At 41.2% G+C, this 17,817-nt stretch overlaps 2 protein-coding genes across 2 annotated transcripts; both read right to left on the reverse strand.

The window, feature by feature from the left end:
- Nucleotides 1-861: 861 nt before the first annotated feature.
- LOC139534556 (leucine rich adaptor protein 1-like) lies at nt 862-6,070 on the reverse strand. The gene is made up of 2 exons (XM_071333767.1): nt 5,438-6,070; nt 862-2,851 (listed from the first exon to the last, which is right to left on the reverse strand). The coding sequence occupies exons 1-2, from the start codon at nt 5,645-5,647 to the stop codon at nt 2,453-2,455; spliced, it is 609 nt and encodes a 202-aa protein (XP_071189868.1). The 5' UTR covers nt 5,648-6,070; the 3' UTR covers nt 862-2,452.
- A 706-nt stretch (nt 6,071-6,776) lies between these two features.
- On the reverse strand, nt 6,777-12,755 carry LOC139534557 (5,6-dihydroxyindole-2-carboxylic acid oxidase-like). Its single transcript, XM_071333768.1, has 7 exons — nt 12,196-12,755; nt 11,229-11,551; nt 10,287-10,491; nt 9,511-9,678; nt 8,918-9,097; nt 8,497-8,643; nt 6,777-7,518 (listed from the first exon to the last, which is right to left on the reverse strand). Exons 1-7 carry the CDS (start codon nt 12,548-12,550, stop codon nt 7,328-7,330), a joined length of 1,569 nt encoding a protein of 522 aa, XP_071189869.1. The 5' UTR covers nt 12,551-12,755; the 3' UTR covers nt 6,777-7,327.
- Between the last annotated feature and the right edge of the window lie 5,062 nt (nt 12,756-17,817).

Consider the following 17,817-nt stretch of genomic DNA (forward strand, 5'->3'; position numbering starts at 1 on the left):
CTTCCATTAATAGTTAAACGGGTTTTAAAAAGAAAATTAACTACCATTTCCAGATTTTAGGATATGAATCGCCCTCTTTGCTTTGTGTTTTTTCAAGTAGTGTAAAGTGTGGAGATTAAAAGACAAAGGCCTAGATTTAATCAGATCGAGCGTTAACCGGCGATAGCCGACACCCACTTGGCTGATGTTTTGGCGGTGTCTATGTGCAACTGCATTGGAACTGCCAAATCAGTGAGCAGCTGCTCATTGTCACGGAGCCACACCCATCCCACATGCGTTAGAAGTTCAGAATGAGAAAGTGTAGGCTATATAGAAATAATGAAGCTCAAATTGGAAATCATTAAACAAAATAATGAGGATTTCTATTTGCCTAATCGAGGTGTAGATTACTATACATCTCAGTGTTCGAATTTGTGAACAATGCTGCATGGGATTTCTCTTAATGCGACTCTATGCAGCCAATGGCAATTTCCACTTTAGGTATAATGTCGGGAGCCGCTTGTAGATTTGACAGATCTAACGCAGTTCCACCTCCGACACAGCCAAAACAACCATTAGGCGGGTGTCAGTTAGCTCGAATCTGATAGAATCTAGATCTAACTGGGCACAATTATCTATGGTACATTGGTCAAATTGCCACATGTTGGAACTTCACTAGTCTGACAAAAATGGAGCAAGACTGCCTCATCATAAAAATCCGCATATAATCGCTTCTGTGGTTTTAATAAATAATCCAACAATTCTCTCCAATAATTGCATGTTACCACAAAATGGTCATTGTGTGAACCAGTGTGTGTGTGTGTGTGTGAGAAGGAGTTGTAGAATAAACCAATTGTATACAGAAACTGAGAAAGAAGACCATCACAATATATTATTTATTTTCCCCAACAAACCTTTCAACAACACCAATAAAAACAATAAATTACAACGTTAAAAAGTAAGCAACACGAAACAATACTCACAGGTAATGTTAATCGACACAGAAAGTGGAGCTTAAAGCTATATCATCTTTGTACAGAAATAAATGGCCTTACTTTTGTACTTGAATTTTGTTAGTTACCAGTCATTAACTAGTTGACTAGTTCAACAGTAAGGTATACACTGTGATCAACAAATACTATCTAGTAATTAAATTAACTGAGTGTTGTAAATGTCAAGATTTCCACTTTGTAAATGGTTTGCAATTCATCTCTTGTGGTAAAACAAAACAAAAAGAGTAAAATAACGACCTTGTTGGCATGGCAATTTGACTGCCATCTGTCTAAATAAAAAAGCAAGCAAGAACAATGTATCCGTCCAATGTTAAATATATACGCATATAACTGTAAAACTCTATGTTTTATTTTAATTTTAATAGCTTCCATATTTAGTAGATGAGCTAAAATACAGTGATTTGGCATGTTCACAAATTGCACTTGAATGATACAACCTCTAGATGAGGGAAAACAGTATTTCTGCCGCACTAAACCAGTCCAGCCGATGTCTCCGCATGGAACCGCTAATGCTCCAAATTACCACAAATGATCTACTACATTAACTTAGTTCAGATGGATGAACGGCTAACCAAAGACACGGTATCTAAGTGAAAAAGAATAAAAGAGACTGAGGTATCAGACTCTTTGGAATACAGTCAGAGTGCACTGAATGAACATTTTGTGAAAAACCCATCACATTTTTGCCAATTCAGTCGTGCTGTTCTAACAACAAAACAAACAACAATTTACTTCCTAAAGGTTAGATTTGTAAGTAAGATTCCCCGTCAAAGAGTCGCCTCCACGTTCCTGGAGGATTCAAGGGGAGGGTCTTGGTAAGAGCACTCGAACGCAACACCAAAGATGATGAGGATGAGAGAGCACTACTTAGCATTACTTTCGTTTTTTCCCCTTTTTGTTTCAGACCTGTTGATTGTGGTTGTAGTTCATATTGTTGGGGGCAGATAAATTGCACCTTTGTTGAATTCTCAATGATGTTTAAAGCTCTTCCGAACTGGCGACAAGTGGCTAAGGTTTAGTGAGGTGTAAATGCATCAAAGACAAAAAATAATTTGGTTTTAAGATACAAAATAGCACAACTGAGTATTTGCCTGTGGTAAACCCACTTAAATGGGCCAGTAACCGAAAGGTTGCTGGATCGAATCCACGAGCTGACAAGATAAAAATCCTGAACAAGGCAGTTAACCCACTGTTCCCCGGTAGGCCGTCATTGTAAATAAGAATTTGTTCTCAACTGACTTGCCTATTAAATAAAGGTCAACTTAAAATGTCACTGTAGAATACTTAGCAGCAGGAAAATAACAGATCATCAAGGGAAACATCCATGTGCTATATTTCCCACAGGGAGCTCAATGAACAAGACAACTTATGAAACATTTGTAATGAACTATTACCATGCCAACTCATTGATAACGCTAGGTAAAATAACCCTGTGGTCTTTGCCTGTGTTGGTAATAGCACTATCCAAAGCAATAGTACTCATCGGAATCCACTCTGACTTGCATGGGTGGCTTGTTGAAAGTCTTGTCCTCTATAATGGGTATATCTGAGAAAAGATTAAGATCCGTCGGAGAAGGGTGGTCTGAAAGGTCCTCGGCTAACTCATCCAACGTATCCAGATAGCTGCCCACGGATATCCCGTCCAATCCGTCACTGTTTCCGTCATGCAGACTGGTGAAGCTGCCTCGTGGAGAGGTGTCGTCCTCGCTGTCCGTTAAGCTGTACAGGCTGCCAGTCAGGCTGCTTTCACGACTGGCTATGCCCCCCTTGTCCTCCATCACCCATTTGATGGATTCGATGCCCTCGTTGATTGACATCAGCTGCTGCATCAGCTTGACATCGATTGCACGGAGGTGGGCCTGCGTTTGGTGTTAGAAGGAGATTCATTTTAGGACTTTATTATAGATTTTTACAAGCAACATTGACAACTTGAAAGCCTTTTTTTTTTTTACACACAATATCACACTTCCAACAATTAGGCCTACAATCTTATTTGTTTTCTAAATGCACTGCTTTTCTATTCCATTCGTGTGAGAAGAACATCACCAGCATGTATTTTGAGTTGGCAAAGTAATGCTGAAAAGCAAATTGTCCCTTGGGGATTGTAAAGACACCACTCTACTCTTTGGCATGTGGACAAGGACAAAGGTAAAACAAAAAAGCATGCCACAGGAAATCATTCCATCCTTGGCGTGTAACAGCATGGTATATGAGGGCATAGCAGGACATTCTCGCCCTGACACCCATACAGTACCACCATTGATTTATCACTTCACAATAAGATTTTCCCTGGCTACTAGTGACAAATAGACAGCCGTTTACACCAATGTACAGTCAGTAGCAGCAGTCTCGAGCCAGTCAAAAAGCATTATGCCAGATAGTGGTTGACAAGGCTGATACAATGGCCCGGACAGCTGGCTGGCTATAAAACAGTGCCATTTTTGGGAGTTGATCGTGACTAGCTCATAATGCTGCCAGTGTTTGCTTACGGATATAACCTGTCCTTTATGTGTGCACAGACGCCCAGCCGGAGCATAGTGGAATTTTACAGAAGGATTAGCAGTGTCAATTAAAGTTGGCTTGAATGGGGTGGTGAATCACAAGATGGGTATAGCTAATGTAATTTACTGCTGCTTGTTTGTTAGTCATTGAAATTGAACTTCATTGATTTAGTATCTAACAATACTTACTTATGATTTATGTTTTAAGATATTTTTCTGAACTCTGTTTAAAACTAGTTACATTATTCTGAACTTTTGTCTAAAACTGGAGTTACTGGCAATACAGGTCAATCCTATACAGATTTGACAAACTGTTAATCCCTCTATGTATATCGTAAAGTGAACCAGTCGGTTAGCCAAATGGCCAAGAGAAAAGCAGCCTAATTGGATTGAAGAAGTGACAGCAGAGCAAAAGCCTTAGATGGCCCAAATGTGCCATTCACTATAGTAGGGACTAGGGAGAACAGCGGACTATACCTGTTTTAAATGTAATTCAACTGAATGGAATAATACTGGTATTTTTCTGCTTTACTCCCAATAGAGCATGGTGGGTGTATTTCAGTCGTTGTCATCAATATCATTTTTGACTGTCCAGTCAGAACACAAAGACTAGCTTTCCTCCATCACGATATGCCTTTGTGTCCGGCAAAATGCACTCCCGGGTGGGATATCTTCTCTGTTATTATAGTTTACTGGGCCTGTCATCATAATCGTATTATGAACCACCCTTTCAATGACTTCAACATGGAAACGAACACGAGAGAGGTATTTTGCCTCAGTTGGTTAACCAGGCAATGACACAGTACCCTTCTGTACAAACTCTTGTCAATTTGACCATCTGTTCAAGGGTCCTAATGCCTTGACTGACCTTAAGCCTTAAAAGGGGTGGGGGGTCTTCTCAATACAGGGGGTCAAACAAGGCTAGTAATACTATAGCATGGAATCCAAGTGATAATCAATTTGAATTCCAGGCTATCCTCCTGTATTTTTGTTGAGTTTGGAATTTGTGTAAGTTAATTGAGGTGAGAATTGTCTGCCTGCGTGATACCTGACAATTTATTTTGGATTTTTTATTTATTTAACCCTTATTTAACTAGGCAAGCCAGTTAAGAACTATGCATTGTTGTTGTTATGTGTAGAGAGCAAGTGTTAATGGCTTTCGCCAACTGGGTGGCATCACATCTGTAGCTGAGAGAGGGTGAGAAACATCACTAAATCAATAGATTTATAGCTCAACACGCAATAGAATTGGTTATTTAAGAGGTGGGCCAATGTCAATCGTTTTGGGATTGAGACACCGACTCCCATTGTCTTGTTGTGTATTAAATGGCGGCCAGAAATATGTCAAAAAAACTGTACCCGGTTGTGTGTATTCTACTTCTATTTCAGATGATGGAGTTACAGTGGAAGTCAATGAGACATAAACAAGACATGTCACTCACTATTATATACATATTTCCAATGCCTTGCGACCAGGCGGCATTTTAAGTCATCCACAAACTTCTGAGATGCCAAAAGTATACCCTATGAACACAATGGCAATACAGTTGGATTGCCATCAGTCGTCTGGAAGTTACTGCATAACATGCCGAGTTATGATATCACAGGTCAGTGAACTAACGTAACGTCCAAGTTCCATTAAAGCCTAAAGCAAACAGCTGCAACAGCTAGACTACTGCAGCTAAAAGCTTTTTTGTTATCTTGTGTCGATGGTACATTGCATTTAATGCAATGCAGCAATGAATATACAGCATGGTTTTGAAGGAGCAGTGAACTGACTTGAAAAAGCCTGGGTCCGAATTGCAATTGTACCGGATTTGAATGTCTGCTTCGGTATTCAATAAACTTTATTATAGGCTTACTGCATGAAACAACTCACTGACCCAACAGCGACAGACGGACATATATTTGAAGATGCATCTTTAAGGCAACCACATAGCCTACCATTTCCTGTTTCAAAAATAATATCTTGCTCTCCAGTCGTTTTACGTCAGCAGAGTTTGAGCGGTTCTTCGGTGTCGCCGGTTTTCCATCCTCATGTTTGTCGTGATGATGATGTCCTCCCGCTAGGGAACGAATGAGACTTTCAGGAACACTGCGACCCAACTTTTTCTCAATATCCTTAAAATCGGATAACACGTTGTCCTCTTCCATGATAGAATTGCAGTAAGAATATAAACGGAAAACGATATATGCTACGTGCAGTAGAAATAACACAGAGAGCAACGTATGGGGTTCAGTGGTTTGATGGCTCCGTCTGATTTCACTTCCGAAGAAAAGGTCATAGCCTGGATGGTCTTAGAGGTCTGATGTTGAAAGCGACTGCTATATCCATAGGCGCACAGTAACACAGTTTCCCAATCCAATTCTTATCACCAACTCAAAATATAGAGTGCAATTCAAAACAAAACAGAAACAACCCCTGTTATTACTGTAGCACAGCCACTACAGACGTGAATTGAGAGATTTGGAAGTCCCTTGCGCCGGGGTGTCAGCGGTGACAATTGAAACAATATTCGTACCACGGAGCGGCACAGTAGGATGACGACGTGCTGCTCAACCACACAGTTTATGACTGAAACCTTACACCCCGGACAAGTGGGACTAAGAAACTACGCCTGTTTGCCGTAATGATAAGGCAATTGTCGCAGCATATATTTTTGTGTATTGTGCACAAAATACACCCATATGGTAGCCTACAGTATTTTCATCAGTATCATCAGTTCAATCATACACCGGATTAAATTGCCATTTCATGTCAGCAAAGTAGGCTACAGTAAACTGTATTTCTGAATTTATTTGAATTCAAACCAATGTTGTGTAGCCATCCTAATGGCCTATTTGCATACATTGTTATTAAACCAGCATAATAAAATCAATACATTTTAAAAAGCTATCTTGAACGAGTTTAAAGCAAACAAATTAACCTAAGTTTGACCTGATTAATAATGATATATTTCTTCAAAGCAACACAAATAAATTTTTCCCCGATTGACTCTTTTTCAAGTCGTATTGGACTTCACACTTCTACCCCCTTGTGGCAATACATGAGAATTGACATTACCTACACAAGAATGGCAAAGTAGTACTTTGCCATACAACTTAATGAGAATGAGGATCTTTTCGTTTTTTCTATTCTATTCTATTAAATTATATTCTATTTGATTCTACTTTGTCCACATAGTAATGTGCTCTTAGCTGTCATGGCACATAAGGAGAGTAAATGTGTATGAATCATGACATTGCACTCCACAAGTGTTGCAGAAATTATAATAATGCAAGACAAATTCTTAACCTTTAATTTTGTTTAATCACCAAATATTGTCAATGGAATTACAAATAAGTTCCATTTTGACCGAAATATGTTTACAAATTTACAGAAAACCATCGTTATACTCAGAATCTGTAGTTATACAGGTCAAGGCACTCCGTAAAGTAGAATGAGTGATGCAATCAATAAGATTCCATATTATGTACTACAGCAGTCAGCAGTGGTGGTAAAACTTGGCAATGGGAGGACCGCCATGTGCAGGTTTTTGTTCCAGACTATACTTAATTCAACCCACACCCTGCATCGACAACATTTGGCCACTACCGGCAGTTTGTGATGCATATTCTACGGCACTTGAAACTAAATTTGAAATGATGAAAACATAGCTGCTAACAATACAAATGTAAGAACATATGTGACGCTCAGCTAAGCCTTGGTCATGATCATTAGGCACGAAACGGGAGAAAATTGACAGAAACAGGGATGGACTCATTTTATGTTGTGGAAATTTTGTTGCAAAAAGCGTGCCCTAACGAACATAACCCTGTAGTTTCACACACAGCTCAGACCACGGATTGGCCTTTGTCGTCGTCGTAGCGTTGGTACTGTTCTCCCAGCAGGGGCTGGCGGCCCTCCAGTTTGCTGTAAGAGTGGGAGCGCACGGCACATGTGGTTGCAGCAAAGATTACAGCGACGACGACCAGGGCCGCCACGATGGCAATGGTGATGATCTCAGTCAAAGTTAAAGGAGCAGCTATAGAGACGAGACAAGATTTATAACATTTACATTTGTCATATGGAATGTGAAACTCGCAAACAGACAGACAGACAGACAGACGGAAGGGCTCTTACCAAAATAGCTACAATGAAGAAACTGTAAGCATAACAAGCTGTGAGCATAACATTGCATATAAAGTCAGGTCCATGATTATTGTCACCCTTGACAAATATGAGCAAAAAAACGGTATAAAGTCTAATAAAAACTGAGCTACAAAACAATGGGACAATATATATAAAATATGGTGGATCTATTACTTTCTAAACAAAATCTCTTTCTAATTGTATTAGTATAAAATATATAATTTTCCCTTTTTCCCATACAATATAGCTGTCACGACTTCTACCGAATGTGGCTCCTCTTCCTGTTCGGGTGGCGCTCGGCTGTCGTCGTCATCGGCCTACTAGCTGCCATCGATCCCTTTTCCCTTTTCTGTTGGTTTTGTCTGATTTGTTTCACCTGTTTCTTGTTTAGATTTTGAGTTGGGCTATTTAAGCCGGTAGGCCCGCCTGCTCTTTGTGCGGGCTTGATTATTTTCCCCACTGTGTTGACGTGTGGTAGTGCGTGTTGTTTAGTTACCTGTTTTGGGCATTTGTTTGATTTACGCCCAGTTTCGTGGAGAGTACTACTTTTCCCTGTGTGAACTTTCTGCCTCCTGCACCTGACTCCGCACCCACTACGCCTAGTGTGTTACAATAGCTCGGTTTTTGTAATATTTATTTCATACAGTCTTTTTTGCTCATCTTTATCAAGGCTTCCAATAATTCCGGTCCTGACTGTATATAATAGATAAGACAAATATCCATAATGGATTTATATTGACATTATACACACCTAGCTATTCTGCCTGTATTTATATTGACATTATACACACCTGGCCATTCAGCCTGTATTTATAATGGCATTATACACACCTGGCCATTCAGCCTGTATTTATATTGACATTATACACACCTGGCCATTCGGCCTCATAGGAGTAGCCAAGGTTCTCTGGGGCTGTAAGAAACATCTCAGCGTTGGTCACTGGAGGCCAGAAGGGAACCATGTTGTACCCGCTGTTGTGACCAATGGGGGCATTCTCTGAAGGATAGACTGCCAAATCTGCAAAATATATCAGTTAAGAGTCAGCTTATAAACATGTGCCGCTGATGTACAAAGAAAAAATCCTGCCAGAGGGTGCATAGTAATCGTGTTGTGTTGTGTAATCACCATTTTACCATGTCATTTAGAAACGGCCTGTACCGCATAGTCAACAAGTACATAGAGGATGGAAGAACATCGTATCTTCAGACAAGCAAGCACAGACAAAGCCAATAGATGAAGACAACAGATCAGGTATTGAACATGAGAGTGATAGGAGGATGGGATCCGTTACCAGGGGCGTGCCTCCTGAGCCACTCGTCAAAGATGGCATCTGTGAAAGTGTGGAGAAGCACGAAGATGGGGTCGTTGGGCGAGAGGTGGGTCTGTCCCCCTGTCCCGTTCAGAAACAGGTGGGCCAGGTTGTGGAGGCTCCGTACCACTGGGTCGTAGTTTCCCTGGGGGGCACTATAGCCTGTGCACATAACACAGGTAGCTTGTGGATTAAATACAGGAAACTGTGCGTAGTGGATGTGAATCTTGCCAGTAGCATGTTGGCAGGAGTACACCAGTGAAATGGGTGACGTCACACCTTCCCTAAGACCGAAATCTCTCAGAGTGACTAGACTCTTGCTCTAAGACAGTTGGCTTTGAGTTGCGTGTGTTATCGTGTGCAGAAGGTTGTTGGTTCACACCCTGCTCGGTACAGAACAGAATGCACTCTGTTGCGTGTGTGCGTGCGTGTGTCTGGGTGTGTATCATCATGCACAACAACCCTCAACGTTCAGTGTGTGTGAGCCTATGTACACTACAGGAAGTGTAGTGATATCTGTGTGTTTCAATGTGAATTACTATATCTATTGGTGTAGACCAGCAATAGCCACTCACCCTCGATGGTGTTCCTGAAGCTCTCTGAAGAGGTGGAGTAGTAGGGAGGGGTGTCAAAGGTGTTCACCTGCAGGCAGTCTGCAACATCCTGGGGCTCAGGGAGACGCTGCACCATGGGGCGGGCCACGTTTCCAGCTGGGTTCCTCCTGATGGGGGTGGTCTCAGTATCTGGGTGGAGAGGGTTAAAAGGGTGGTCTTAGTAACCTGGGTTAATAGAGGGAATAATAAATGGGATTGGTAAATTGGGAAGTGCTGAAAATACACCAGGGCCATGTTTAAATACTATTTAGATCCTTCATTCTTTTTATTCCTTCCTTCCTTCCTTCCTTCCGGAAATCACCCTGTTGGAGGAGAAGAGCCCTCCACTTTGAATCTTGTTCTCTGATGGGTTTTTGAGGAGACGAGGAGAGAGGATGCAAGGAATCGAGGAAAGATTAATTGAGCTAGTGCTTGAAGACTAATGTTGACAAGCTCATTGCTTCCCCTAGTGTTCTGACAAGGTGTTGCGCCAACAGCACCAACACTTGAACCAGGCTTAATTAAGCAAATAATGATAGTAATCAACAGGTATTACAATATGGAATGGTGAAGTTGCTCAAAGGGACACTACACGTCCCTTGATGTTCTGGTCATTTTTCAACCTTACTGAGCATGTTTATATAATCTCAGTGACTTTTACGGATTTTAACATCTGTGCCTACAGACAACTTCTAACCACCATATAGGGGGTTCTCTTCAAAACGTGGAAGGATATGAGAGCACCACTGAAGGCTTACTGTTGCAGATGGTCCCCAGTGTGTCATAGTCCCCCACACTCTCACAGATCACCCTCCAGTTGGAGAAGATGGAGTTGGTGCTGATGGAATTCATATCGAGGTTGCTCCTCGCTCCCAATAGGTCATCTGTGCAGATGTCACAGGTGCTTCCACCAATGGCAAAGTTCCAGTAGGGCAGGGCAAAGGACGGGTCTTGCAGCATATCCTAAATTGAAAGTAGGTTTAGAAAAAATTACATAAAGGGCACACAATTCTAATAATCATATTGTGCAATTAGAAACACTTTAATAATCTGCAATTGAAATAGTTACAAATGGGCAGAGGAGTATATAGTGGCTGCATTATTTCCATTCAATTGAACAAACAACATACCACAATCTCAATATTTAGTTGCAACTGATTCAATGTATTTCATTGTATGAAACAATGATTTGCCTTTATTGCTATAGCCTAATATATGGTTATGCCAAGATAATGATCTTTAAAAACAATAAACAATCTTTGTCAGTAATGAACCAATGACTAATACACAGTTCAATAAATGACTTGGGCAACAGATGCTCTGTTGTGCCCAATTAGAAGAGAAATCTAGGCTCAGACTAGTAACGCCTAAGCACATTTTCTGCTAAGCTTGCTTGATTTTGGCAGGAAATTGCTTCTTCTGGAAAAAATATCCTCACCCTTAATAGGGCACTAATTCCAACAAACAATAGGGAAAGTGAAATGACTATTGATGGGCAATAAATACAGATTCAAATGGATTTGCTGATGGTGAAAATCCATAATAGCATTAGATGATGGCCTATTAGACTGTGATATACAATTGAATAATCAACCCCCAGTGGTTGGCACACTACAAAAAAAGTTATTTGCATTATGATGCATTATTTCAGTTCATATTTTACATGTATACAGTGACATATTGCCGGTACCCCATCTCACCTGCATGTCACGCTCAAGTTGGAGCAGGTGAAACCTGTGCCAGGTCACAAAACCGGGACCTTCATGAGAGAAGTCGACTCCGCCAAAGCTCGGCTGGCCGGCCCCTAAGAAGGTTTTGCTGACCGAATAGTAGTGGGTCCACACAAAGTAATTGTAGATGGTGATGTTCTCAAACTGCGGGGTGTTTCCATCCGGACCGAATACCTCCTGGTACCGCCTCGTAGCAATTACAATGTCCGGGTGCACTGCGCGCTTGGCCTGGTCCAGCGCGGTCACGAAAGCTCGCTTCTGATCCACACTGAGCTGCATCACGTTTCTCCGGACTGAAGGATTAAAACCAGTCATGCGTTAATGAGCACATTCTTTTGTGAGAAGAAATTGAGAAATTACCCACTGGGCACACACTGGTTGAATCAACGTTGTTTCCACGTAATTTCAATGAAATTACAATGAAATTACGTCGAATCAATGTGGAATTGACGTCTGTGCCCACTGGGTATAGATAGGGCAGGTAGTCTATCCATAGTACCGTTAACCTTTACGCATAGACCTACACCATTGCCTAAATACGAGGCAAAAATGTCATTATATTGTACATTAAATGCAACTATATGTAATCCATGGACGTTCATGTCCTTGACATTTGTAAAGTGTTGTATGCTTTCCATAATCCCGTGCAGAAATGTGATTTTCAACCAGTTGAGCGGCCGCCGTACGTAAAGTACCGTGTGGCGGTGCTTGTATAGAGGTTGCTTGAGGTAGACTATAATTTACTTATTTTAATCAACATATATATGGACTGTTGATCTCAGTTAAATTGGTTTACGTGTGAGATTTACCACACCACTAAATGAGACACATATTGGAGGTTATTAACCCTTTGCAGTTTCAATTGCGTAAAAACATCAAATCATTTTGTAATGGAAACTGCAACATTTGTTTCCCAGGGGGATAAAAAAAAACGTACCAACAGCAACCGGTTGGTCACAGTTTAACCCGGCCAATCCATGCCTACAACGGCCACAATTATAACCGGTGAAATTCCCGTTGCACTGGCAGGTTCGATTGAAGTAGCGGATGGGCCAACGTTCACGGTCATCCCGTCCATCGTGGGGGTACTGGGGGCCGTGTGCACTTGCGTCTGCCGCTATCGAAATGCACTGTCCACGTCCAGTAGCGGACCCGCAGTCGTCATTCGCGACCCCAAACGGGGATGGACAACACTGACCACTCCGAAGTCCCTCTGGAGTCACACATTCCCTCGGAAACTGCGCGCGCACAAACACTGTGCCCAAGAGCACTAGCAAGCCATACTTCCACATAGCCACGAAAAGGCAAAAAGACACACACCAGAAAGTTAGTTAAATGGAAAGATGGATCACCCAAATCTCTTTCTTCAATCACACTAACGTTAGTCAGTACCTTACTCGTAACCTCATCACTTCAAAGTTATTTTTCTGTTTCAATTCAGTGCGCGTTTGTATTTCCATGCCGCCCGACCCTCTTGTACTAATTGCCCCAACACCAGCCAAATAACCCCCTGGCCTTTAAATACTGGATTAGCGCATGACTACCCGGATTTCTGATCTCCTCGTGATCACATCACATTTCTTACCGGACTGAGAGGGATAGAGGTTAGGTAGTCACGCACACTGTTTCACTAGTCCTACTGTGAAACATAATTTGGCATGTCACCTGTGGAAGCTATTGAATTAATGCTGTCTTCCAGTTTTAACCCCATCAATTAATGTTTATGAATTTCTGGACTAATTTCACCACATGTTGTCAAAAGGGATTACACTTAAATTACATGGCCACATTGAAAACCACAAAAGAGAGTGACTGCTCTAAATTAGTATTACAAATCAAAGGAAGTACACTGCAACAACAAAAAAGTGTGGTCTGCTACAGTACATGGTTAAGTGTCACTTGGAATAAAATGGAACCATATTTACATGTTATTATGCCCACATATATTTATGTTGACCTTATCACTAATACAACCCACTCATCTGGATGTGATTGCAAAAGAGCCCACCTCGACCTAACGATCCTTACAATGGTCTTATAATAACACAAGTCACTTTCTCACAGATAACAGTTACATTGTCCTTCGTGATGTACTGCTTACTGTCACCCATTTGTTTCATCATCGGTTCAGTTGAGTTATTTATTTGCACAGATAAAACACAACTTTTTATACAACGTTAAAGGTAATAAAAGGTATGCAATGCATGAGCTCTCCTTTAGCTAATCCCTAATTGTTTACGCTTGCAGGTTCATGAGTTCATGTTGGAATGTGCTCATCATACCCAAGTCATTTGACTTCTCACGCAGCACCCCTTCCTCCCTAACTCGTTCACCCCCTCCACCCTCGCTTGCCCTTTCCTCCCTGGCTCCAGTCATTCCCTCCTCATGTGAGCTAAGAATCCTTCGAGGCCCTTGTGATGGTGGCAGCACGGTATAGTGAGGGAGTCTAGTTGAATAGCTCTTACAGACCGCACGTTACTTTTGCCTCTAGGAATGGAGAGCATTCAGGACCTCTTTATCCCAACTCTCAGCTGATAGCTTCATAGCCAGTTAGCATTTACATATTGTTTATGATCTTCTAGTTGGGACTGCATCGTCATCAGCTCAAACGTATTCCCCTTTCAAGGTATGTGGAGTTCCATGGATTAGGAACACCTTGAGAAGACACGACCAGTGTGATAACAAACCTAAAAGAACATCACAATACATGAATCACAAAAAGGCCAAAACCTAACCTGCAAGGAATATATTTAAAGTTTCCCACATTATACTGTTTGCTTTGCAGTGGGTTATTCCGAGGGCATCTCCGAATACAGACAGTAGTTGTTTATTGGCACTAATTAGTAGTCATTATTTCATAATAACTAGGACGTGCATGGTTTCGTCCTCCTCAGGACGGTGAATTCCTCCTAATTAGCGAAGGGCCATTTTTCTCGGTGCTATGGTTTGAGAGATAGTTGGGCGAAACATCAGTTGAGTGCTGGGGGAGAAAAGTCCAATGGCAGGTTTTTAGCTTTGAATTACCATATGTCTCTTTCCCACTTCAAAGCACAGACAGCACTGTTGGAAAGAACCTGTCAGAAAGCCAACATTCCTTAAAATGCTAAACAGGTATAAAGGAATGGAGAGCCACGTCATTTTGGAAGGCGGACCGTAAGGCTGTAAGGCTGCTAAGTGTGTAAAGGAAGTAGTAATAAAGAAAAAGTCAGTTTATGAGAAGAAAACATACGTCCTCAATTTACCTCTAATTATCTCTGTAAGATCTCAGTCAGATTGTTTGCAAATGAAAAGTTGATTATCGGAATACACTGCATTATTTTCTTCATGTAGTCCTACAAACGAAAACATGCCATTTTTCCCAAGTAGCTGAAGTAGAAATGATTGACAAGTACATCTAGGAGATGAAAAAAAAACAAGTCCTACATTTATCTCTAATACTCTTTGTAATGTCCGAGTATCATTGTTTGCAAATTGAAAAAGTTAATTAAGAATTTAGCTATATCACATACTTTTCTTCATTGTAGGCCTAAAAATAGGCACATTTTTGCACAACTGAGTTGGTTTGTTGCCGGTGCTCGGGAATATTTTTATAATATCTTAAAAGAAAAGAGAAACTTGCACACTGCTCTTGGCAGTATCACGTCCGTTTATTCATCTTACGTATCAGCCTTCATGTCGGGCCATTTTTACTCATCTGGCTGCCAGCAGACATACTAGAAGGGAAAATATTTAGACCAGTCACATGCATTTAACAATGTTAGGGCCATAATACGAGCCAGTGTAAAGATTCTTAAATAGGGTGTGAGGATAAGCAAGATGTAATCCCATTCTAATGAAATACATATGAAAATACATTCCTTAGGAGTTGTAAGATCAGAGGTTTGTATTGGGAAATGCATATTGTAGATTCATTACAGAACTTTCTTTTGATAATTTAAGCATCACTAAATCTATATCTGAATCTGTTTTGAACTGACTTTCCTTGTTATAAATTAAATGCAAGTGTACTGTCATAATGAAAAATATTTGATAATGTAATAATTTGATGGAATACATATTGTCTCAAAAACAATACGATCTTATTTAGCAGTTCCTGCTTGCTGACAGTCCTGAACCTTGATTTATTAATGTAATGGTATTTAATTTCAATGTATATTGAATAATAAACAAGCTAATGTCCTGGAAGGTAATGTTCTCATGCATGTTAGCCATTATAAGGTCACATCTCTAGGTCAGTGTTTCTTAGTCCTGGTCCTGGGGACCCAAAGGTGTGTACATTTTTGTTTTTGGCCCTAGCATACACACCTGATTCCACTAATCAACTCATCATCAAGTGCAAGGGTGCCAATATATTTGTGCAAGTGCATGATCGGAATGAAACTTCATACATGGTCGAAATTACGGAAATGCTGGGCACTCCCATTATAAATGAGGGCAATCACATACAATACATGTACAACATAATAACAAATCCCGCCATAAGTATTGAATACATATCACCAGGGCCGTAGCCAGGGGATCTGGGAAATTGTAAGAAATTTGAAGCTCATCTACTGCATTTCTATACAATAGAAAATCTAAAATGCTATTTGGAGAACAGCAAAAGCTGTAGCTTCATTTACCTCAGTCGATATACAAACACATAGCCTATTAGCTATACGTTTTTCGCTACACATGAACTCACATTAACTCAGCATCGGGATTAAAAACTATAATTTAATACGTAGAGGCATCTGTAACAGAACAATTTTTTTTTTTTTTTACAAAAGTTAAACAAATACGCTGGCTCTACAGAGGTTTTTTGTTGTTTTTGCAGTTTTACAGCAAATGTCCTGCAATTCTACACATTTTGCCATGGGGTTGTGGAGGCATTTCTGCAGTTTTTAAAGCAAATTTCCTGCAGTGCTACACATTTTTCCATTACTTATGCCATGTTATTATCTGAGTGAGAGTGACTGACACAATCAATGGGGGCCCCCTGGAGATCAGGGTCTCTCAACAGAAAGTTCCATTTTTTATTCTTGTTTTTATTTTATTACATTTTTTAGAAAAAATTACAGAAAAAACTCATATCTGAGTTGGGCACTCCCAAGACAATCGACATTATATTCAAACTATTGTATTTTTCTGGATGGGTGCGCGAATAAAACCAAACGGAATACACATTTGTATTGTTATTTCACCTTTATTTAACCAGGTAGGCTAGTTGAGAATAAGTTCTCAATTACAACTGCGACCTGGCCAAGATAAAGCATAGCAGTTCGACACATACAACAACACAGAGTTACACATGGAATAAACAAAACATACAGTCAATAATACAGTAGAAAAAAAGAAAACAAAAAGTCGATATACAGTGAGTGCAAATGAGGTAAGATAAGGGAGGTAAGGCAATAAATAGGCCATGGTGGCGAAGTAAATTACAATATAGCAATTAAACACTGGAATGGTAGATGTGCAGAAGATGAATGTGGAAGTAGAGATACTGGGGTGCAAAGGAGCAAGATAAATAAATAAATAAACACAGTATGGAAATGAGGTAGTTGGATGGGCTGTTTACAGATGGGCTATGTACAGGTGCAGTGATCTGTGAGCTGCTCTGACAGCTGGTGCTTAAAGCTAGTGAGGGAGATAAGTCTCCAGCTTTAGTGATTTTTGCAGTTTGTTCCAGTCATTGGCAGCAGAGAACTGGAAGGAAAGGCGACCAAAGGAGGAATTGGCTTTGGGGGTAACCAGTGAGATATACCTGCTGGAGCGCGTGCTACGCGTGGGTGCTGCTATGGTGACTAGTGAGCTGAGATAAGGTGGGGCTTTACCTAGCAGAGACTTGTAGATGACCTGGAGCCAGTGGGTTTGGCGACGAGTATGAAGCGAGGGCCAGCCAACAACAGCGTCCAGGTCACAGTGGTGGGTAGTATATGTATCTCACGATTGTTGTAAGGAATGGACCAAGGTGCAGCGTGGTAGGCGTACATTTTTTTCTTTAATAAATAAACACCAAACAAAAACAACAAAACGAACAAACGAAACATGATGCTATACAACTAGCGCTGACAGGCAACTAAACATAGACAAGATCCCACAGACACAAATGAGGAAATGGCTACCTAAATATGATCCCCAATCAGAGACAACGATAAACAGCTGCCTCTGATTGGGAACCATATCAGGCCACCATAGAAATACAATATCACCTAGATGACCCACCCAAGGCATTATCACGCCCGACTAACACAGAGAAAAACAGCTTACTATGGTCAGGGCATGACAGTACACCCCCCCCCAAAGGTGCGGACTCCGACCGCAAAACCTGACTCAATAGGGGAGGGTCCGGGTGGGCATCTATGATGTATGACGCAGGGCGTCGGGGGCGGCTCCGGTGCGGGACGAAGTACCCACTCCGCTCGCAGATACGTCTTCCTCCATGGCGGCTCTGGTGCGGGGATTGTTGCCGGAAGCTCCGGACCGTGGGTCGTCGCCGGAGGCACCGGACCATGGATCGTCGCCGGAGGCTCTGGACCGTGGATCGTCGCTGGAGGAACCGGACCGCAGATTGTCG

Source organism: Salvelinus alpinus, chromosome 11 (assembly GCF_045679555.1).
Source record: "Salvelinus alpinus chromosome 11, SLU_Salpinus.1, whole genome shotgun sequence".
NCBI lineage: Eukaryota > Metazoa > Chordata > Actinopteri > Salmoniformes > Salmonidae > Salvelinus > Salvelinus alpinus.